Below are 25,414 nucleotides of genomic sequence, written 5' to 3'. Positions count from 1 at the left end.
ATATAGTAATTTAATAAAACATCTACTTCCCACAGTATCACAGAACATTAATAAACTATAATACAACTGATAGGAAACTAATCACATGTATACAATTGTTATCAAGTTATGTTGCATGCTGGTGTATGTGCATGTATGCTTAACTAATCACATGTATACAATTGTTATCAAGTTATGTTGCGTGCTGGTGTATGTGCATGTATGCTTAACTAATCACATGTATACAATTGTTATCAAGTTATGTTGCGTGCTGGTGTATGTGCATGTATGCTTAACTAATCACATGTATACAATTGTTATCAAGTTATGTTGCGTGCTGGTGTATGTGCATGTGTTTTTTTAATGTTAAAACTGTCTTGCTGTCCTGTTTTACTCACTCACACACTCACTCACTCACTCACTCACTCACTCACTCACTCTCTCTCTCTCTCTCTCTCTCTCTCTCTCTCTCTCTCTCTCTCTCTCTCTCTCTCTCTCTCTCTCTCTCTCTCTCTCTCTCTCTCTCTCTCTCTCTCTCTCTCTCTCTCTCTCTCTCTCTCCCTCTCTCTCCCTCTCTCTCCCTGTCCCTCTCCCTCTCCCGCTCCCTCTCCCTCTCTCTCCCTCTTTCTATGGAAAAAATGTACAATCAATCTGAACATATTTATTTATTTATATTCAACATTATCTGTAAGATAGTGATTCAGGGCCCCATCCCTGACACTATCAACATTTTTGGGCTAATAAAAATAATTAAAACATTTAGAAAGGAACAAAAAGAGGTCTATATAAGAGAATGATAATGCATACCATTGATGCTTCTAGGAGGGCTGCTGACAATAGAGCAATGTCCTATTTTGATGCCGATGTCCTAGTTCTCATCCAGTAAGGTGCAGTGGTACTTTCTAGTAAATCTACTTCTCAACGGGCCATGTTGGGCCCTGTTGGTAAGCATGTTAGCATTGCATGGTTTATCCCTGTATCACTTGACATTTCCCCATCTACACTGCCAACTTTGGAAACAACACAGACTACAAAAAGTATGGCGTTCCTTTGAACGGTCTTCATTGTGAAAAACTTACCTGATGAAAAACTACCTCTTATATGGAGATTTTTTTTTATCTTTACGTGTCTCAATATGTTAGCTATTTGATGGTATTGTGTAATGCCAACATTGCAATATAATAGGAGATAACCTAAGATTGGAATTCTAATGAATCTGTCGCCAACAGCTCTTGAACTTCTTAACAATTTAAATAGTTGTTCAGCAGATTGCATAAGAGGATGGTCAGGCATGTACTACTACAGTTGTATTTGCATTTATGAACAGATGAACTTTTTTTAATAAAACCAGTGCTCTAACCCATTGACCATAGCAAGCTGTAGATAATGACAGAGACTAAACTGAAGTTATGTTTCTCAGTGAATGGTAGTTTTCACTACAAGAGTTGGCTAGTTTGCTGTGCATATTATGGTTAACATTTCAGATTCAACAATGTTTGGTCATACACGTGTCACATATTGGTCAAATACTAAAGTAGTGCCGGAAATAGAATAAAACTGATTTTCATCGATTATGTCTTTCATATTAAACTGACAGATAAATATTTTGTAAATATCTATTTAATGATACTCTACCTAATTTAACATTTACTTGTTGGGATCTTATTGATGTACAAGGTGGTGTTTACTCTTGAAATTAAATGAAAGATGTCAGTAAACAGGTGATTTGTGCTCTTTATTGGAACAGACTATAACAAATTTTGATCCACTATCAATTTCATTGCTGTTGCAATATGTGAGGGACCTCTCTGATGACAGTTTACCCCTATCCCTTTCCAAAACCAAACTATTTCTAAGTAATTTTGAGAAAAACTGTCAAGAACCATTCTGAGTGTGTGATCTATAATACCGGTATTAAAGGTGCTATGTATTAAAGGAGCATAATGATAGCTATTACAAATAATTTTTAAAATTAAATTTTGCTTTAACATTTAAACACTACACCTTCAACTGTGTGCCCATAAATGATTCTAACAAATTTATTTTATCTACTAGTAGAAAATACATTTTTATTGGAGAATCTTTTTCACAAACAGATGCTCACATATAACTATGATATAGGACCTTTAAGTGGTCGCAAGATTGTGTAAATTTCTAATGTACTTTTATATTCACTAAATATGCTGATAATAATTAATAATTTATGCTGCAATTCAAAATACTCGGTTAACTTGCAGTTTTAAATTAAAAGTTTGTTTAAGGGTAAATGAAATTGACACATGTCTATCAAAATATGTTATAGTCTGTTCCAATAAAGTGCACAAATTACAGACATATTTCTTTTAATTTCAAGAGTAAACACCACCTTGTACATTAATGAGAGCCCAAACAAGTAAATGTTAAATTAGGTAGAGTACCATTAAATAGATATTTAAAATATATTTATTTGTCAGTTTAATATGAAAGAAATAATCGAAGAAAATCAGTTTTATTCTATTTCCGACACTACTTTAGTCAGAACTGAATTTATTTTGATTCTAAATCTTTTCTGTATTCTTCAGTGCCTAACAATTTGATATTTTAATTCAAGATATTAAATATCATGTTTAAACTTTTTGCTGTGGCATACCGGTACACATTTGTTGCTTGAAGACATTCTTTTAAGCATAATTCTTCTTATGTAATGCCATACCGGCGTCGTGGCAGGGTATCGGTCTACAGGCTGGTAGGTACTGGGTTCGGATCCCAGTCGAGGCATGGGATTTTTAATCCAAATACCGACTCCAAACCCTGAGTGAGTGCTCCGCAAGGCTCAATGGGTAGGTGTAAACCACTTGCACCAACCAGTGATCCATAACTGGTTCAACAAAGGCCATGGTTTGTGCTATCCTGCCTGTGGGAAGCGCAAATAAAAGATCCCTTGCTGCCTATCGGAAGATTAGCTCATGTAGTGGCGACAGCGGGTTTCCTCTCAAAATCTGTGTGGTCCTGAACCATATGTCTGATGCCATATAACCGTAAATAAAATGTGTTGAGTGCGTCGTTAAATAAAACACTTCTTTCTTTCTTATGTAATGCCATACACACAAACAAATACAGTAACTTTAGTTGATATGGTTATGCTGCATTTGATAAAACTCATTTAGGCCTCAAAAAGTTAAAATTAAACCAGTTGTATGTAAATGCTTTGGACTTTTGCATTTTTCCTTTTTCTTATTCGTTCACCTCAAAACATGGGTTTTCAACCTCAACATTCTCAGCCCACACTAATTTTCCACAATGTCAACATTGGTTTCCTGAATCCTGACCTGAAGACGAACATTTTGATGCATCTCAACTTATGTTAACTCCAGGTTGGACGATCTTGAAAATTGGTGGTCTCTGCTGCTCCACTATTTAGTTACTCTTGAATTGTTTAATGGTTGACTTTTAGGCATGAATGTTCCTCAAATGTGTGGCCTCAGGAAACAGAATAAAAATGATTTTCATCAATTATTTCTTTAATATTAAACTGACAAGTAGATATTTTGTAAATACCTATTTAATGATACTCTACCTAATTTAGCATTTACCTTTTTGGGCGCTCATTGATGTACAAGGTGGTGTTTATTCTTGAAATTAAAATAAAGATGTCAGTAAACAGGAGATTTGTGACCTTTATTGGAACAGACTATAACACATTTTGATGGATATGTGTCAATTTCATTTACCCTAAACAAACTTTTAATTTAAAACTGCAAGATAACTGATTATTTTGAATTGCAGTATAAATTATTAATTTTGACCAGCATATTTAATTAATATAAATTCAATATAAATACAGTACAAATGTACACTATCTTGCAACCACTTAAAGGTGCTATATTAGAAGTTATATGTGATAATCTGTTTGTGATAAAGATTCTCCAATAAAAATGTATTTTCTACTAGTAGATAAAATCATTTCCTATAATCATAATCATGATCATATAGTTAAAGGTGTAGTCTTTAAATGTTAAAGCAAAATTTAATAAAAACATGATTTGCAATAGAGCTGTCATTATGCAACTCTGAGATAGCACCTTTAATACTGGAAAATAGATCACAAACTCAAAATGGTTCTTGACAGTTTTGCTCAAAAGTTACTTATAAATGTCTATAAATATTTAGTTTTGGAGAGGAATAGGGGTAAAACATAATCAGAAAGGGTCCCTCACATATTGTAACAGCAATGAAATTGACATATGTTGACCAAACTTTGTTATAGTGTGTTCCAATAAAGTTCACAAATCACCTGTTTACTGATATATTTCTTTTAATTTCAAGAGTAAACATCACCTTGTACATCAGTGAGAGTCAAAACAAGTAAATGCTAAATTAGGTAGATTATAATTAAATATATATTGACAAAATATTTACTTGTCTGTTTAATGTGTAAGAAATAATCGACAAAAATCATTTTTATTCTATTTCTGACAGCACTATAGCATAGCTTTGCCATTCTAGTTGTGAACACTTTTTAATAACGAGTACCCACAAAGGATGAAGATCTAGAACTAAAGGTGGTAAAAGCATGCAACAGGTGATTCACCATTTAATCTTTTGAGCTAGAAAGGGCGGGACGTAGCCCAGTGGGGAAACGCTCGCTTGATGTGCGGTCGGTCTAGAATCGATCCCAGTCAGTGGGCCTATTGGGCCATTTCTCACTCCAGCCAGTGAACCACGACTGGTTTATCAAAGGCTGTGTTATGTGCTATCCTGTCTGTGGTATAATGCATATAAAAGATCCCTTGCTAATGGAAAAACGTAGCAGGTTTCATCTCTATGACTGTCAAACTGACCATATGTTTGACATCCAATAGCTGATGATTAATAAATCAATGTGCTCTAGTGGTGTCAGTAAACAAAACAAACTTCTTTTATCGAGCTAGAAAATCTTAAAAACAAAACAAATAAAAAATTGATTTTTATTTTAATATCATTTGTGCAAAACAATTTCCTCCATTTTCCATCTGTCTTACAAGTAGATGTATGAATTGAATGCATAATGTCTAAGTACTTAACACCACTATTTGTAGCATTAACTATTCACGAGAATGATCTGCTGACTCTCACTCATTCTCAAATGTTAACAGGACTGATAAAGCTACAGTTTAAAATAATACCTTTATGACAATGTCATAGTACAAAACAATTCAGTAACATACCTGCAGCAAATTAACAATATTGTAATTTCTTTGGACCTGGCTGCTTATGGCAATACAGCCAAGAATATTAAAGATTTTTCTCCCTTCAGTAATGACATCTGAAGAGTACAAGAATATTTTTTGTTTTAATAAAAATGGATACGAAACTATTCCATGCAATAACAAACCCCTAAAAATATTTTTATAAAAAGTTATAGTATGTGGCATATAAAAACTCCTTAATATTTTAAAATGAGATAAATTGCATGCATAATTATTGTGAACACTTTAGGTGCTCAAAGTATTTTATCAGACCACTCAGCATGTAGAAAATTACACCATAAAAATGATGTCTTGGTTTTGACTTGACGTTGGTAAATAGAGGACAGAACTAGATAGAAGGGTAGGTGCATTCTAACAATATAACTTTTAATAACAATTTGCAGCATGTGACTGTTAAACTACAAGCTAAAATGGAATACAAAGCATTGGAAGTTCCCATTTCCCTATCTGATTAACTGTATGTTCACGACTCAAAAGGCATCGGGGTGAGGTGGTAAATTAATCACTGTATCCAAAATGTAACTGATCCCATAAGTTAAAAGTCCATTTTTGTTTCATGACGCCATTAGAACACACTTAGTAATTAATCATTGGCCATCATTGTCAAATGTTTGGTAATTCTGAGGAAACCTGCTACATTTGTCCATTAGCAGTAAGGGATCATTTATATGTACTTTCCCATAGACTGGACAGCACATACCATATTTGATACACCAGTCACTGGTTGGGATGGGGAAAAATCCAATGGTTCTGCCGAGTGTCAATCCTAAAACCCAAGCACTTCAAATGAGCGCTCTACCAACTGAGCTAAATCCACCCCACCCCCCACCCCCTCAATCCAATAAAATCATGGCCATTAAAATATTTTAACTACAAGAAATATTAATCTAATATTAGAATTATGGTGTAGATTTTTCTTCTTTGGACGGGAGAAGGCATTATATTTCATCCCTTATCAACACACCATATCACCTCACAACACCACTGTCTTCACTCTGAATATAGAATCAAACAGCATGCTGCAGATTGTTACTTCAAGTCAAATGGTGAAAGTGCACCTTTAGGGCTGGAGAAATGCAAGCTTATTTGACATGCAGGAAAGTGATTGCATACATTTAAGTATCTTTAAAAAATGAAAGGAAGGAAAGATGACCGAGAGGAAGACAAAATCGTGTGAGTCGAGTCAGTGTTGTGACGACTTGTATTTGATGAAGCGCACGAGGTTCGTCTTAGCAGTGGAAATCACAGGGTAGTGTTCACCAAGGTTTTCACGCTGGCTGTTAATCTGAAAAGACAGGCATTTAGTTTTATGCAAAATTTGCCAGTTGCAAATCATTTAAGGGATAGCCCTTTTGAGTTTTCCAATTTTCTAATATAATATAGATTGATGGTTTTACCGATGCAAATTTTATTTTATTTGCTTAATGTAAATAATTTAAGGGATAACCCTATCAAGTTTTCTGATTAGCTGATATAGATTGATAATTTTACTGTAGCAAATTTAGTTTTATTGGCAATAGGCCTACATGTATTTATTTCTATTCAAACTTCACCAAATGCAAACCATACTCTTTTTCAATTTACTGATGTAGGTGGTAGTTTTACTATTGCCAATGTAGTTCTATAGGCAACATGTTAGTGGAGCCAATAAAATGAGACATTTGCAAAAACATTTTTAACAATTAAAATTATATTTTAAATACACTTCCTTGGTTAAAATATCATTAAATGTCAAATGTTTTTCGTCGTTCTAATGTTTGTAATACCTCAAACTTTATTTTTACTTCTTAATATATATTATTTCTGAAGTATGAACTAATTGTTAGGTAAATTCCAGTTAAACTGTAATAGGCTATGAAGTCACTATGACACATCATAGCCCCTGACGATTTTATGATATCGCAGTGCTAAGATAGCTTTGAAAATATGCGCCCAGCTTCAGATATGACAAGAACTAACAATAAATAAGATTTTAATTAAAGGGACAGACCCTAGTTTCAGCCCATGAAAATGCACACTAAGTTTTAGTTAATCTACAAACATGTAACAAATTTGGATAAAATTACAGCTGAGTGTGTGTGACTTTGAAATGGTGAAATACCCTCTAAAAATAGACTAAAACTCTACTGTTACTTTTCAGACGCACATGCATTTTTAAAAATATGAGGAATGCCTTTTGTGATATTAAAATCACAAGCATGACCAAAAACACTCCAAATGTGCGGAAATGGATAATCTATACAATAAAATCTAAGTAAAGTATGATTTCAGTTATCAAAAACGGCTCTAATAGTCAAAACTATGCCTTAGTGTTTTAAAACTGGAGAAACCTTGGAGTGTTTTCTCTTTTATAGATACATTACCTGTCCTCAACAAGTGCACCCCCCCCCCAAACACACACACGCAAGTGGTCTGGTCCAAACATCTCAACAGCAAATGGGATGGCCTAAAATTCTTCAATGTATGCTCCCTGTAGTTCTGGTCATATGACTTCAACTTCCTTCTTTTTCCATGAGTGCATCAACTGAGAACAGGAAGTGGGGAGACTTGGGCGGGAATAAATCTTTGAGGACAGGTAATGTATCTATAAAAGAGAAAACACTTCAAGTTTTCTCCATTTTTTTCCACATTACCTGTCCTCACAAGTGCAGCATTCAACAGATGGCGGTGGATTATAAGACTCCATCATATGCGGTCATGTGGGATAGAAAAAGTACACCCTCGGTGGTGGAAATTTCACCACCAATGGTGCACTCTTTCAATCCCACATGACCGCATATGATGGAGTCTTTTTCTCTCATTCATTCGGTAAATAAACCATTATTTTACACGAACAGACAAAGATGGCTGAACAAGTAACTTTTTTATTTGATCATTTTGTCATAAATAAACTACACTATCGTATTTGCCGTGTTAGTTTCATGTGTAAATAAAATTTAACACTACAAATTAACAAGATAGCTTTTAAAATGAAGGTTTTAATAACAAAATATTAATTTAAAACTGTCTAATGACCTCACGTCACCACCTCACATTAATATGACAACATATATTACCAACGATGTCATGTTAAATGCAAGCGCGTGATATCCCATGTAAGATAGACATTTCTTACATGGCTTTCTTTCATGGGGTAGCTCTGTCCCATATACCTGAGGATGAGAGAAAATGAGATCTGCAGATGCACCTGTTATCTCCCCAAGACTGGATGGAGTCTGACAAGTGGAAGAATTACGCCAACCATGGTAAGCCCTCCTCCAAGGGATGCCCGTCACAAACCAATGCAGGTGATGTTAGTAACAATAACCAGGAAAGGTGGCAGGTACGGCTCTAGAAACACATGGAACTGGAGTCGATAAGCCACATCACACACTAGTTCTCATAAGTGGAAAGACGGAACCACTAAGGATGCAGGTATTAGGTAACCTGTTTTCTGTCCAGTACACCAAAGAAAAGTTAGTACAGTTAGGAAACATATGGCCGAGTGCAGTGCAAGGCAAATGTTATCCAGACGAAAGTTCCAGCACCAGTGCATGGTAAAAGTGCAAAGAACAAAAGTCTTAGCAAGTCCTCACCTGTGAATTTAATAGACATATCAGTGTGCAGCCTAGAATCCAACAGCAACCTCAACGACGACGGCTAGTGTTCACCAAAGTCTGTGCAGCCACCACCGGACCTAGATGGTGAAAGCCCTCAATATCTTCTGTAGAGACATCCATCAAGTAGTAGTTAGTAAATATGGAGTCCGTCGCCCAAAAACAACCAGTAAGTAGGTGCTGAATGGGTGTAGTACAGTGGCGGCGGACATGGTGGCGGCCAGTGCATGCAATTCATGCAGATTGGAAGCTGAAGATGCAGGCAAACCTTCCTTCTGGTACACAGACAGGATCGTAGACCGGATCCATGTAGACACAGTATTCTTGGTAATGTCTTTCAGGTAACTTTGGTGACAGGAGAGGAACAATCTCGAACGGCATTGACGGAACGAGTGAGTCCTCTCAATGTAATAATGCAAGCTCTCACTGGACACAAGTCTTCCACATCGTCCGGACCCACAATGGATGATAAGGCTTGAACCACGTATGATCAAGGCACTTGATCAGGTAGTTGATTCTTGGCCACGAAGTTCATAAGGAGCCCCAGGGTAACAGAACTGCGCTCACGGTGAAACCGAACCAAATCCACATCTAAGGCATGAATCTCGGAAACATGTGCAGCTGTCGCGAAACCCAGCAAGAAGACAGTCTTCCGTGTCAAGGCTTCTAAGGAGGACTCTTTCTAGAGCTCATATGGTGCAGATGTCAAGGACCGCAAAACCAGATTCAAATCCCACTTCAGTGGACGAAAGAGATGGACTTGATCTTTCAGCTTAAACCCCTTAATCATCTTATGTATCTCAGGGATGGTAGATAGCTTCGTAGCAGTGGCTGGATCACAAACCGTAGCAATCACGGACACGTAACCTGCAATGGTCTGAGGTCTAATCTTCTGCCGGATGCACCATTGGTGGAAACACAGCCATCGGACATTATATGCAGCAGAAGTGGGCGAGCGATGAGCCTTCAAGATAGCCGCAGAAGTCTTGGAAGAAAACCCTTTCTTCTTCAAGCCTTTGGTGATGTCCACGCGTGTAGCTGGAACAAGCGAGGCTGCGGATGGTGTAACCTTGATGTGGGATACGAAAGCAGATGATCCCAATCTGGTAGAGGCAGAGGATGTGGATCGGCAAGCCTGATGAGGTCTGGAAACCACATTCTCATTGGCCACATTAGAGCGATCAAGAGAAGACGACAATGGAATTGCTGAAATCTCTGCAACACATTGGGCAGCACGATTATAGGTGGAAATGCATAAGCGTCATCTGTTCCCAGCTGATGGCCATGGCATCAAGATCTATGGCGTCTGGATCTGGTAAAGGGGACACATATACTCTCAGCTGATGGTTGAACTGTGTGGCAAACAAAGCGATGTTTGGTGTCCAGAGACGGTTGCACACCAATCGAAAGGCCTCCGGATGCAACATCTATTTGGCTGACTGCGGAGCTGACGACGGGAGAGACAGTCTGCTAGGACATTGGACACCCCCGGAATATGTCGAGCATGGATCTGCAGTGGAAGGCTGTCCACCAGGTCGTACTGCCGAAACTTCATCTGTAGAAGTGAGTACCACCCTGGCGATTGATGTAAGCCACCATGGTTACACTGTTGGTGGCAACCATCAGAGACGCTCCAATGAACCTCGGACGCCATTGGAGGATTGCGTTGTAAACGGCTAACATCTCCAGCAGATTGATGTGTAGATCAGCTTCGTCTGGAGACCACAGCCCTGACAGCATCTGGTCACTGAGATGAGCTCCCCAACCTTCTAAAGACACATCAGCGAAGAGATGTTGAGTCGCTTGGAAGGGACGCAAAGAGACTCCGTCTAAGACATTCGATCGGCGTTGCCACCATCGGAGGCTGGGCTGCAGATCAACTGGCAGATGAAGCTTCAAGTGTGAGTTGTTGTACTGGATGTAAAAATTCAGGAACAACTGGATTCGATGAAGTTGGAGTCGACCTCTGAGCGTCAAGTCTTGCACCCAATCGAGATGCTGGAGAAACTGCATAATGAATACATCTTGCACTACATGAACAAATAGTGCAGTGAAGCAGGAACCGGGACATCGGAAATGTCATCCTGTTAGACAGTCAAGAACCACTGACAGCGTAGCGACCCGCCATGCTATATTCCCAATATACATGGATGGTATCCACGACCGGCACACCACCCGATGCAATGCAGCAGCAAAGACAATCTTCTCAGCATCAGACAAACTCTGGCAAAAACAACAGTGAACGTCAGTGGGGGCATAAACCGCAATGGACCATAGTAAAACAGTGGAAGTAGTGACTGACTGGCAACACCACCGGATGTAGCGATCGACCTGCTGAATATCTCGGTAACGTCATTGAGCAACAGATGTACCGATGCATTCTGTCGTCAGCACCAACCCGGAATGCATGTAACTTCGAATCGATGACGTAGCACAACTGGTTGTGTGGCCCAACAGCAACAGTGGTGAACTGACAATCGACAGGTAACTGGAAAAACAGTTTGTCATCAGGCGGAATATCCATACCAAACATCGGAGCTGGACATTTCGTCGAACGTGCCAGAGAATGCGGAAGTAATGGTAACATCTCATAACAGCAGCAAGGCAAGCATGCATCGTCATATGAACTGTGAACACTGTATCTTCAACCACAGATGGGGCTGGAACATCATATGGAAATTGTTCATAATGCGAGCTAACATCAGCCGAAGATTGGTGACGACGGTCCGTGAGACCCGTAATAGGCCGTAGACACCGACTACGTGCACGACTACGTGCACAACTCCGATGAGACGAGGACGACTCAGACTGGTCACGAGAAGAGTATGAAGAATGCTAACCCGGTGAACTCGCTGAAATCCCTTCCACAGTAGTCGCAGGCGACGTAAACGGCAAAAGCAAAGCCGCAGGATGAACCGCATCCGGAAACATCAAGACAGGCGATGTCTAGACAGGGCCGGAAACAGGTGTCACTGGAACCGTCCCTGGACCCTCCTTGAAACTGCAAGAACCGTGGTGGCAAACGTAGAAGCAAACGTCTTCTGCAATATCGTGGGTAGCACCAACTTGCAAAGTACCAACCGCCAAGGAACATCCGAAGCAAACATCGGTGTCGGGCCCTTCTTGGAATGCATTGGCTGAAGTGGACTTGACAGAACATGTCGTAGACCGCAGCCAGGCAATCCCTCATCATCAAGTGGTCTGCGAAATCCGTATCTATAACGGAAGCAGCCGGAGACTCATCTGCGCACAGGCAAGGCAATCGGCAGTAGTGGAAGCCGCAGGTGAACCGAACCGTGGACGGTCCCGTCTGGAACCCTCAGAAACTTTGGAAGCCGCTTCAGCCGAAGATCGGCGACGATAGTCCATGGTGCCCGTGAAGATCGTAGAGATCGGTTACGGTCACAGCTTCGAAGGCACCGACGCATCTTCCGGAAAGTCATATGGGAAGTCCCTCATGACCCTAGCACAAGCAAGATGGTCTGAAGTGCTGGCCGCTACTGTAGACACGGACCGTGGATGGTCCCATCGAGTACTGATGGAAGCCGTATCAACCTATGATCGGTGTGGATGAACCGCTGGACCCATTGAATGACTGCAGCTATAGACCCAGCTACGGTGCAACCCAGAATCTTTCGATCGATCACAGGACAAACGTTAAGTAGAAGAAACAGTCTTCTCGGTCCGCTTGGATGACTCGGTCCATTTGGAGGACTCGATTCGCTTCTTACTGGAGGAAGCAGTCTTCAAAGACCGCTCACTGGAACCCGTAACTTCCGATGGCCGCTTGGAGGATGCCACTGGAAGGACTATCGGCACCAAAGATGTAGACTGGCCCTGATAGGAACCCGCCGTAACTGGATCCGCCCCTGATCCGGAACCCACAACTGATGATGCAGCCGCCATGGTAGTCATCGTCTCCTTTAGCATAACCGGTAACAAACTCTTCAAGACATCAGCAACCAATTCAGCAATCGATGGAGTGCTGGAAACTGTGGCTGCAACCGACTCAGTCTTCTTAGCTCTGGTAGCAAGAACCTTCGAGTAGGCCGCAAACTCTTCCGCCGACAGCCTAGCACACCGATCACACCGAGTCCCATCATGACACGGAACACGACATCCTGGGCAGAACTCGTGTGGGTCCGAAAACATGTCCGAACCCGACAGCGAAAGGAAAAAGAAGAAAGTTGAAGTGACATGATCGGAACTACAGGGAGCATACAGTGAAGAATTTTAGGCCATCCCATTGGCTGTTGGGATGTTCGGACCAGACCACTTGTGTGTGTGTGGGGGGGGGGGGGGGGGGGGGGAGAGCTGCACTTGTTAAGGACAGGTAATGTTGAAAGGAAATAGGGTCTGCCTTTAAAACTAAAATTCTTTGTCAAAAAAACATAAAAACTTTAAAACAATAAAAGTTAAAAGAAGATAAAAGTTATTAAAACTGAATGTTTGGTCTATATAATATTACAGACCCTCGACTTCAACATGGGCAGTATCTTTCGGAGTTTGTCAACAAGGTCGATCTCCACCACAATGGGGTCAAGGTGGTCCTCTCCAAATATATCAAACGTCGCATCCAGTGCCTCTGCCACGATCCACAGATCAGAGTCATGGCCAATCAAGTCCAGCAGGAAAACACCCATGTCCTGAAGTAGAAAATAAAATATTTGTTTAACACTATTGAAACTCTGAATCATTACCGGACTATCAAAAGAAAGTATACTATAACATTTTTATGTGAAATCACACATTTTACCCCAAAGTACCATGTATACCAATGTTCATATCTCCCAAATGATTATACTTTCGAAAGATAACACTTGCATCAACTTGTGTTGTTTTCACTATTTCAAAAAACGTATTGATATACTTTCTTTTAATTGTCAGTTTATTTGTTCAGGCTAAGAACGTAATTAAAGCAATGCCGGTCGTTCGCAAAATGTCCACATCATAACATAATGCTAACATGTGGTAATATTAAAGTGATGAACATTAGTTTTTAAACACTACAACATGTTTTTAAACACTACAACATGTTTTTAAACACTACAACATGTTTTTCACTATTACACTAAAATCAAGTATTATAATTTAGACAGAGTTCATAGCCTTAAAGACCAAACAAATTCAAAGACTTTTAAAGACTTACACCCAGCAGTCAAAGACAACAGAATGCGATAAAAATACCAAATCAGTTCATTTATGTTGCTGTCCACGGCAAGACATTGAGCTTTTTTACATGCATCATGACAGATTAAACCTTGTAACTGGAAACTATCAAATGCATGCAGCTGTAAAAGAAATCATCATTGCTTTGGCTATAACTTGTAAGAATTCAAAGACTTTCAATGAATTTAAAGACCGCTACGAAGCCTGTTAGATTTTATCGTTTAGATTATCCATGTCCATTATCCACAATGTTTCTGGCCATCCTGGCATTTCCAATACCAATGAAATGCATTTTTCGTATTGTTAAAAATAACGTATCTCCGAGTAATGGTCATGGAGACGAGGTTTAGTCCACTTTTAAGGGTGTTTCCTCTGATATTTCACAGACTCTTGTTTCAGTCTGATGTAATATGTGTTACAAGTTTGTCGATTCTAACCAAACTTAGTGTCCACTTTGATGGGTTGAAATGTCACTTTGCTGGGTTGAGGAGAGAGAGAATCTTCAACATGCCCATGTACCACTAGGGTTTCAGGCATGTCTGTCGCAGGCCAAGTCTCTGGATAGCCAGTAGCCTAGCCCGGGACAGAATATTAATGGACCAGTTGGATTATTACTTTAAAAAGGGGAAGGGGTACTTTAATAATTATAAATTTAAATTTTAAAGCGCATGTCCAAAATGAAAAAAAAAGTAATTCTTACCATAATACAGCCCTAAATTAATTTATTATTTAATTATTTTTAGATGCAATTTTTTAGTGGGCAGTTCAAAATCAAAAGAAAAATAAATTTCTTAAATACAGATCATATGATCTTAGCCCTGATGGATTGAAACTAGGGTTTGTGACTTTAATCCAGTTTACAGTCTGCTTGTCCCGGGGATAGCACATACCACGTCCTTTGATGTACCAGTCGTGGTGCAGTGGCTGGAGTGAGAAATAGCCCAATGGGCCCACTGACGGAGATCGATCCCAAACTGACCGCGCATCAAGCAAGCACTTTACCACTGGGCTACATCTTGCCCTTAGCCTACAACAGTGCATTTATATATGTCTTACTTTTAATAAAGTGTGCAGCTGTTGATTCTTGGTGAGAAGGCAGCCGATGGTGGACATGCATCGTATCGCATTCACTCGCACCTGTTTGTCCTCACAGTGCTGTGACAGGTTAAACAGGAAGTTCAGGTCATTACGGGTGACCTCTGAAAACTGAACAAAAGAAGAAGAGAGTTGATGTACACCGTCAATAACGTCTAACCTCCATCTTTGAAAACACAACTCAGATAGGCAGTTTAACAATTATATAACATTCTACTGGGTTGGGATCGTGGAATGTTTCCAGTTCTGGGAGAATGGAAAGAAAAAGGATGTTTGTGGAATGCTCCAGTATCGTTAAACAAAACAAACTTTTTTTAGTTGGAAGGAGGGGTTGGGGAGGGGCCCCTGCAGACAATCAATCCTATAACTCATTGTACGTCAAGTAAGGATAGAAGCACCAACCTTTGGAGAATCCAGCTCTGCTAGTTTCTGAATGACCGCTCTCATCGCACTGGTCACGGCCTCAAGCAGATCCAACTTCTCTGTCGCTGTAACAACACAGCAAACAATGACAGTTTTTTTTAAAATTAAAAATACACCCATTATTTTTCTGATGCTCACCATTAAAACAGTGTATTAAATTATAATAAAAACATAGGGTATATTGGACTGACTGCACCGATTGACATAATATTTGACAATTCGCAACCGTAATCTCTTGGCCAATCAATAAAGCAGACATTACATAAAACAAGAGTACCAGCAAGGTACATGATATGCCTGTCAGGAGTTTGATGGAAAACCATATCATGTTCAGAATATAGACAAATTATTTGATTTATTTGTATCACAGTAACCTACTAATTGTATGTGAGGCACCACCATCCCAAGTTGTTCCTACATGTGAGGTTTGATGGTCCTGTATACATCTGTATGCAAGATTTGGTCCGGACAAAGATTTACTATTATGTGCAGTAGACTGTGAAAAGTAGGTCACAGTGACCTAGTAGTAGTACACAACATACCACCATCCCAGGTTGTTCCTACATGTGCGATTTGATGGTCCTGTATGCAAGACATGATCCGGACAAGGATTTACTATTATGTGCAGTAGACCGTGAAAAGAAGGTCACTTTGACCTAGTAATAGTACACAAAACACCGCCATTCCAGGTTATTCCTACATGTGAGGTTTGATGTCCTGTATGCATCTGTATGCAAGATATGGTCTGGGACACACCACCATCCCAAGTTGTTCCCACATGTGAGGTTTGATGTTCTGTATGCAAGATATGGTCTGGGACACACCACCATCCCAAGTTGTTCCCACATGTGAGGTTTGATGTCCTGTATGCATCTGTATGCAAGATATGGTCTGGGACACACCACCATCCCAAGTTGTTACTACATGTGAGGTTTGATGTTCTGTATGCAAGATATGGTCTGGGACACACCACCATCCCAAGTTGTTCCTACATGTGAGGTTTGATGTTCTGTATGCAAGATATGGTCTGGGACACACCACCATCCCAAGTTGTTCCTACATGTGAGGTTTGATGTTCTGTATGCAAGATATGGTCTGGGACACACCACCATCCCAAGTTGTTCCCACATGTGAGGTTTGATGTCCTGTATGCAAGATATGGTCGGGACAAGGATTTACTGTTATGTGCAGTAGACCGTAAAAAGTAGGTCACAGTGACCTAGTAATAGTACGTGACACACTGCTATCCCAAGTTGTTCCTACATGTGAGGTTTGATGGTCCTGTTTGAATCTGTATGCAAGATATGGTCCGGACAAGAAAAAGTTAACAGACGGATGTACGGACAAACAACATCATACCATAATACAACCAATAGATGGGCGTATAAAAAATTATACGCTGGTAGTATGTTCTGTAATGTAATTGGTTAATTATATTGTTTTCCATGCATCAAATAGAGAATAACATTGACAAAGCTAATGAATCATCAGAAAGTGATGTCACTAGAAAGAAGAACAGATCAAGTTAATGGTTTATGCTAATGTCTTTGGTAAAAAATGACATTTGCAGTATCAAATAGACAATAACACAGCAAATGTGAAACCTCCACATGGTGATCTACTAATTGTTCGTTTTAAAACAAAAAGGTGGACCTACATGGGTTGTGTTTTAACCGGAGTTAAACATAACCAGAGTTAAAAATAAAACGGGTTAGGTTAACTTGGCTTAAATCTGGGTTGTGTCTACATGAAATTAAAATAATGCAGGTTACATCTCTGGCATAAGATCTTATTGAATTTTGAAATTGCTTGATGACATATTAGTGGTACTCCAATTCATAAATAAAAGAAAACCACATCGGAGAAAAACCCATTTACTTTAAAATTTTGTCCAATCCAATTCAACTCAATCATTACTATATTTTAGTTATTTTTTACTGTTTATTGTCCTCTATAAGTCAAATTTGTTCGATTAAAATATTATTTCATAACTTTTTTTTCACAACTTTTACCATTGCACCACCCTCCTCATTCCTTTCAAAATAACTCCATTACAAGCCAATCCCATAATACCTTGCTTTGACAGCGACAGCTGCACCAACCCGTCCCACATCTTATGCAGATTTGCCAGGCCGCCAAGAACCCCGGCCTCCATTGCGTTTACAATGTTGTTGACACACAGCAGGGCATGAACTTGAACAGTTGACAAGCTGAAATCAAATTACGTACTAGGCATATCAGTACACACAATTAACAATTTGGCAATGTTGGTCAGAAAATCTGTAGACAAACTCCAGCTTCAATTACAGTTAACTTTCTGACACTGTGGATGAAGGGTTTGGTTACAGCAACTCTTTCCTGTTAGTGTTGGTGTGACCCCTCATTTCTTTTCATCAGTATATTTCATTTTCAAGTGAGCTCCGTGGTCTAGTGGATAAGCTGCTGGACAATCAAGCTGACGACAGTGGTTCAAATCCCGTCAAAGCTCGCTCACACATTCATTCATCTTTCTCATCTATCACCCTCTGCCTATCATTCTCATTATCTTAATATAAAAAACAAAAAACTTTCCAATTTCTCCCACGATTTCAATCTGTTTCGACCCTTTCTGTCAGTTTCCTCTGACTCTGTCTTCTGAGCTGTCCACACCATCGCCTACCTGTCTCAACTTCCTCCTTGCACCCACCTAGCATCCTCGTCCTCTGCTGCTAATAAAGCTGGTCTGACCCACAGCACTAACTAATGACTGCCGGTAGTAGGGGTGCATAATAGGTGGTTACAAGTGCCTCTTAGCAATGTCAGAAGTAACTACTGAACACTCCCCGAAGTGGTCAGACTAAGCCCACAGCTAAAAAAGCTGATGGGGAATGGCAGGTGTGTGGCACAGATAGCCACAAGAGACAAGCACATGTTGCAGTTGGAGAGACAAGGACTGGGATGTGGAGGTGGACAGCGAAAGAAGTTGAAAGATAGGAGAAGTTGCCAGATTGGGAAAAAATGAGATGGAATTCAAGGGAGAGAAAGGAAAGGGGGGCAGTGGGATCAAAAAAACAAAAAACAAAATCATTTCATTTTCAAATTAGCTTTTTGGCAATTTATTGATTAAATTTTTTTGCCAAATTAAAATTTACTTCATGTTTGATAAACACCAGCTTAAATGTCCCCAGCAAAATTTGATCTTAGAGTATAGGAACGGAGTGGTCTAACCTTTTAATGATTTTGTTGCCACCTGGGCAGCATTCCAAGAGCTCTAGGATCTTCTCGTTCAGTGGCTGTGCAGCAGAAAGTACCTATAATAAAATGAGAAATAGTTTTGTTAAAAAAAAAAAAAATCTGAATCGACTTAAACAAAATATTCTGATATCCTTTAAGATCGTTAAATATTTTAGGAGTTCTCATAATTGTGTTATTACAAATGAAAAAATGCTAAATATTTTCCCTCAGCAAGTGCATATCTCAGACTGGTTTGACTATCCCAATAGCCAAAAGAAAAAAAAATATAAAGGGAAGACAAATCTAACATACACACCTTAGAGAGCAGGTCATGATGTTCAAATGCACTGTGAACTTCTGTTGGAACACAAAGTGGAGTCTAAAAAAAATAAAACATCCATAACCTGAAACAGTTGAATTTAATGGATTAAGAAACAATTTAATAGAGAAAAAACCCACAACTAAATCCTTTACAATATGCCATTTATTTGGAATTACTTGAATAAATCTTCACAAAATATGGAAAGGAGAGTGATAAAACAATTTCAGAGCTGCCAACCCCTAGCCACAAGTGAGAGTAGCATTCATGACAAGCTGATCATAGCAAATAGTATTTGAGCGTAGCATGGCCGAATGTTATAAACAATAGCAAAAGAAAACACCAAATAACTACGTTTATTAAACGCAAAAGACTGGGTCATGCTATTTTATGCATAGATAACGCTTGTCGTCGGTTAAGTGATACAGACATGCCCGAAATGTAACAAATGTTGTCAAATAAGTCAGATGATTAGAACAGGATTATGAATGACCAGAATTTATTTATTTATTTAAAAAAAAAAAAAAAAAAAAAAGCATCGAAATGCAATAAACCCAAAATTAACTGTTGTGTGATGATGTGATCAATACTAAATTTGAATGCTTATATCCTTATTTCAAGTTAAAATTAAAATTACTCTATTCCTAACTGGCAAACGTTCACATGCAATTTTCTATATTCACGGCATGCAAGCCTAATATAACTAAAGAACAGTTCTTTGAAGGTTTTATAGTACGCAACACTGGGGTCGGCCTACAGTAAAATTACATGTCTGTTATTGAATACATCTTACTATAACTGTTTTACAATGGTTCTTAATCCGCAAATTATACTTTTATATGTTGGAATAAAAAATAAAAAAAAGCCACAGAAATTTTAAAAGCCACAGTTTTTAGTTACTGTATTCCAAGAATACGTCCAATTTTTAGTAGAACTGCCAGAAATCGCCCGCTTTTCAACTGTACTCTGAAGACCTATAACTTGTGATAAAGGTGAAACATAAACACTTGGCAAATAAAACATAATTCATCAGTAGAAACTTTGGCCAAATACACTAATCATCCAGTTATATTTATCTGTTGCAAAACTTATTACTGGTTTTCATTTGCATAGAAATCAAAGATTAAATTTTAAAAAAATTAATTCTGGGTGAAATTTAAAAGATTGCAAAATTTTCTGTTGTAAAATATATCATTTCTCGTCGGCTTCAGATGGTCGTTTGCATAGCAAATATGTTTTTTCTTAAAATTTTGATTGACTGAAATTTGAGAAGTTTACCATGGTGCTTTAGATAGTGTTTTTTTTTCATAGATAGTAAATAAGAAAATGAAAGGACAACTCAAAGAAGTGAAAATGGCTACTTTTACTGAAAAAAGCAACATGGGATTTTATATGCATTTGTTGGGACCTTAAAGGGACAGACCCTAGTTTTTAAACACTAAGGCAAATGTTTCACTATTAGAGTGCCGTTTATGATCAATGAAATCAAACATTACTTATATTTTATTGTTTATATTATCCATTTCCGTACAACTGCAGTGTTTCAGTTCATCCTGGTGTTTCTTAACACCACAAAATGCGTCTGAGAAGTAAGATTTATGTAGTCACAATTTAGTCTACTTTTTAGGGTATTTCAACATCACAGATTCTTGTTTCACTCTGTTGTATCCAAATTTGTTATAGGTTTGTAAATTAATCAAATTTAGTGTCCATTTTTACAGGTTGAAACTAGAGTCTAGGTGAAAAATATACCTTAGTTGTTTAAAAACTAGTCTGCCCCTTTAAGGACATTTGAAAATTTTTAACCCAGCATGTGTGTGCAAACTATAAGAGCTTATTCTGGCAATCTCCAAATTCGTCAAATTTTAAAAAAACAATTGGCAAATTTTATTTTATTTTGGCAAAATAATTTCATGTAATAATTGATATTTTGTTAGAAAATAATTGGGTTTGTGCAATGAGTGAAGTTCAGTAGGTAATCTGGCAACATTTTCTGCTGACTCACAGCTAGCCCTGACTATTGTTCCAACTGGGAATCAAACGATTGGAAATACTGCAAACTTTGTTTAACAATTTTAGAGAACTGAAAGTTATAACTTTAATATTAAAAATCCATCAATCATGATAATTCAACAATAGAAAACGCTTAAATTTTGTGGGTTCATGGTGAAAAATGGTGTGTAATTGAGATTTCGGTAAGATTGCTATACCAGTTATGTCTAAAGAAAATAATAATAAAAAAAAAAACACTATGTATAAAAGAAATAAAGTAAAATCACTAACGAAAGAAGAGGTGTCATTGCTTTCTTCCATTTCAATGTCTGCCGGCATGTCGTCTGACGAACTCGACGCACAGCTGTCCATGTCTTCCCAAGAATCATCTGAAGGAAGGAAGGAAATGGTTTATTTAATGACGCACTCAACACATTTTATTTGCAGTTATATGGTGTCGGACATATGGTTAAGGACCACAGATATTGAGAGAAAACTCGCTGTCGCCACTTCATGGGCTACTCTTTTCAATTAGCAGCAAGCGATCACCATCCCAGACAGGATAGTACATACCACAGGTATACAAAGACACTTACAAACTCAGCAGTTTACTAAATTAATGTGTAAAAAAAAAAAAAGGGAAAAAAAGAAGACATTAAGTACTAAAATTTAATAAATCATATGCACCACAATGAACAAAAAATGAAATAAATAAACCAAATTAAAGTATGTTTTGTTTAACGACACCACTAGACCACATTGATTTATTAATTGTTGCCCACTGGATGTCAAACATATGGTAATTTTGACATATAGTCTTAGAGAGGAAACCCGCTACATTTTTCCATTAGTAGCAAGGGTTTTTTAATATGCACAATCCCAAAGACAGGATAGCACAGTTTGGAGTTACTGTGAACATTTCCTCAAGGAACAAGTACTGATTTCAGCTAGCGCTATTCATTGAAAAATCTGGATTTTAATCTCAGAATAAAGAATAGCTGACTCAACATTTTCTCTCTACCTTCAGAACAACACAGGTTAGCCATGATCTCCAAGGACACTTGTTGAGCGGTTAGAATATTATGAACATCCTTGAGTTTCCCCTTCGGCCATGACTGTAAAGAAACAGAAGAAATATATGAGATTAAAACAGAACAGATCAAATCATTTTACTGAACATTTTAGTCTATAATTTCTGAGAGGAATGGATTGAAAAGTATTTTTTTTTACTGGGAGCAATTACGATATAACATTATATCGGTATATTTTAGATGATGATGATTTTGTATTAAATGTATTGAAAATGCTAGATTTTTTTTATTTTTTTTTACTGTACATGTAAACTCAAGTAAATGTTAATTGTGACTACCTCATTGTAAATTTTTTTAAACTTTAATGAAAAAAGAAGAAGAAAGAAATGTTTTATTTAATGACACACTCAACACATTTTATTTATGGTTATATGGCATCAGAAATATGGTTAAGGACCACACAGATATTGAGAGAGGAATCCTGCTGTCGCCACTTCATGGGCTACTCTTTTCGATTAGCAGCAAGGGATCTTTTATATGCATCATCCCACAGACAGGGTAGTACATACCACGACCTTTGATATAGCAGTCATGGCGCACTGACTGGAACGAGAAATAGCCCAATGGGGATTGATCCCAAACTGACCGTGAATCGAGCGAGTGCTTTACCACTGGGCTACATCCTGCCCAATTTAAAGAACTAAATCCAAGTTTTCTCATCTAACTTGCAAACTAATGTATTATTGTGTTGGTATTTTACTTAAAGCATATTTGTTAATAGTTAACATGTGAAAAAGAATAAAACCATGATACTTGAATGATAGACAGTTGGTACCTTCCTCTCTTCTTCAAGAACACCATCTTCTCCATTCATACTGTTTCCATTCTGAAAAACAAAAAACATGAACTTATTTTATTGGCCATAAATATAAAAATACTAATCCATGGGTTTCTAGGTTTGCAGACCCTCTTCTAACAATGTATTTGTAACATTATTAAATAATAATACATACCACTACTAGTGACAATTTAATTTTATAATACTAAAAAACTAAGGATAAAAACACTGTATACAAAATAATTAGATAAAATAAACTATGATACACAGCAAAACAAAAGAGAGAAAAAAAACAATAATTCACCATATGAATGCGTTAACACTCTCATAATAAAAAAATGTTTTAACGACACCACTAGAGAACTAGATAATTAAATAATCATCAGCAATTGAATGTCCAACATTTGATACTTCTGATATGTACTCTTAGGAGGAAACCAGCTGCATTTTTCCATTAGCAGCAAAACATCTTTCAAATGTACATTCCACAGACAGGACAGCATATACCAACAGGACGACGACCCCACTCTCACAATAAAGTCACATGCAGACCGCACCCCTGCATAGTCTCCAATTCATTCACATTGCACACCTTATTTAATACTGATAAGTTTGAGGAGTGCAATATTTTCCCTCCTTAATATTTTGACAAGGAAGGAAATGTTTTATTTAACGATGCATTCAACACATTTTATTTACGGTCAAGGACCACACAGATATTGAGAGGGGAAACCCGCTGTCGCCACTTTATGGGCTACTCTTTTCGATTAGCAGCATTGGATCTTTTATATGCACTATCCCACAGACAGGATAGTACATACCACAGCCTTTGTTACCTCAGTTGTGGAGCACTGGCTGGAACAAGAAATAGCCCAATGGGCCCACAGACAGGAATAGATCCTAGATCTATCGCGCATCAGGCAAGTGCTGTAATATTTTGACAAGTGCAATTTTCCACGCTTCTGTGTTTTTCAGAAATTGAACTCTACACTTTGACAGGCTGTTTTAATTAAAATCACTGACCTGATTAACACTGTCGACAGCGGACTCGATGAGACTCTGTGTATTGATAGACAGGATGCTGACCGCAGTGGCGATGATTCTGTTGACAACTTCACCGGATGCAGACGACATCTCACCACTGTATGCATTGACTAGAATTCCTGTACAATTTAAAAAACAACAATTTTGCTGAATGTTTTTGGTGCACTGTTATGAACATCCAAACCAAATTTCATTGACCTACAACTTATAGTTTGTGAGATAGCTAGTCTAAGTGCGAAACTTTAACATAAAAGTTGATGTGGTCACCTCCGCTGCCAGAAAAGTAAAGGTAAGACAATAATGATATCACGTCATGATTATTATTTAATGACACCTCTCAACATTTTAACTCTTATCCTCTCAGATTTACAACCAGAAAACGTCAGCACTGACCCAAGTTTCAAACGTGAAATATGTAATTTTGAACCTACATTATTCAACCTCAAATTGTAAAAACACAAATTAATTTAACACTATTTTGATGTGTGTCATAGTTTAGAGGAAATATTAGTGAGTCTAATTACCAAAATAAAATTTACAGAAGAACTTATTAATTTTTTTAAAACCCTATGATCACGATCCATGACGTCATTGTTTATGACATTCACAGAATCAAGATAGATAACTCCTGTGAATGTTGACAGCTGTGTTTCCGAAGACCGGTCGCGTCTCGACTACAGTCGAGAATGGGTTTTTATGTTAGTTTTGCACCTCTCGACTATGGTTGTTTTTAGAGTTTTGTTTTGTTAAATGACACAACAAGATCACACTGATTTATGAATCATTGGTTATTGATGTAAACAAAATTTATAATACTGACATAATAAAGGTAACCTACTTCATTTTTCTATTAGCAGCAAGGGATCTTATACAGATATACACTTCCCCACAGACAGGCCTTTGATACACTAGTTATGGGGCACTGGTTGAAACGTTAAAAGCAGGGAACATTTTGTTAACTATCACACTGCAATTCACTACGCAAGTTTCAGAGATCGCTACACAATTTTAAAATATTAAACAGTAATTGCTAATCAATTTTTAACTGACTAGAAATATCGCCAATGTTCCCTGAAAAAGCCCACTCACCTCAGATGAGCACTCAGTCTGTACTTAAATGAATAATCTAATCAGGAAACAGAGTTTCACCTAGATGTTCTGTATATTGTTTTTAGAGAACCATGCACCTTTAAAAGAACTATCCTTAGTTTGCTGCAATTGTAACATGCTTACAATATATGGAGCCATATTGACCCAAAAAAATATATATTAAAGATATTTTCTTGTTTAGTTAAAAAACACCACATTTTTTTGGTTTAACGACACCACTAGAACACATTGATTAATTAATCATTGGCTACTGGATTTCAAACATTTGTTAATTCTGACACGTAGTCATCAGAGAAAACCTGCTATATTTTTTCTAAGGCAGCAAGGTATCTTTTATATGCACTTTCCCACAGACAGGATAGCACATATCATGGCCT

At 37.9% G+C, this 25,414-nt stretch overlaps 1 protein-coding gene across 1 annotated transcript in view; it reads right to left on the bottom strand.

The window, feature by feature from the left end:
• Nucleotides 1-4,913: 4,913 nt before the first annotated feature.
• LOC121388251 (HEAT repeat-containing protein 3-like) overlaps nt 4,914-25,414 on the bottom strand; it is a 37,283-nt gene continuing 16,782 nt past the window's right edge. The window contains exons 7-17 of the mRNA XM_041519518.1: nt 23,907-24,046; nt 22,881-22,931; nt 22,036-22,129; nt 21,306-21,403; nt 19,020-19,082; nt 18,698-18,780; nt 17,564-17,700; nt 15,470-15,555; nt 15,029-15,178; nt 13,276-13,449; nt 4,914-6,492 (exon numbers count right to left, since the gene is read on the bottom strand). Coding sequence (XP_041375452.1) covers nt 6,391-6,492; nt 13,276-13,449; nt 15,029-15,178; nt 15,470-15,555; nt 17,564-17,700; nt 18,698-18,780; nt 19,020-19,082; nt 21,306-21,403; nt 22,036-22,129; nt 22,881-22,931; nt 23,907-24,046 — 1,178 coding nt within the window. The 3' untranslated portion in view covers nt 4,914-6,390. The remainder of the gene's footprint in view (nt 6,493-13,275; nt 13,450-15,028; nt 15,179-15,469; nt 15,556-17,563; nt 17,701-18,697; nt 18,781-19,019; nt 19,083-21,305; nt 21,404-22,035; nt 22,130-22,880; nt 22,932-23,906; nt 24,047-25,414) is intronic.

Source organism: Gigantopelta aegis, chromosome 14 (genome assembly GCF_016097555.1).
Source record: "Gigantopelta aegis isolate Gae_Host chromosome 14, Gae_host_genome, whole genome shotgun sequence".
In the NCBI taxonomy this organism is placed as follows: domain Eukaryota; kingdom Metazoa; phylum Mollusca; class Gastropoda; order Neomphalida; family Peltospiridae; genus Gigantopelta; species Gigantopelta aegis.
The sequence above is the reverse complement of the archived record's forward strand: the minus strand, read 5'-3'. Positions and strand labels throughout refer to the sequence as shown.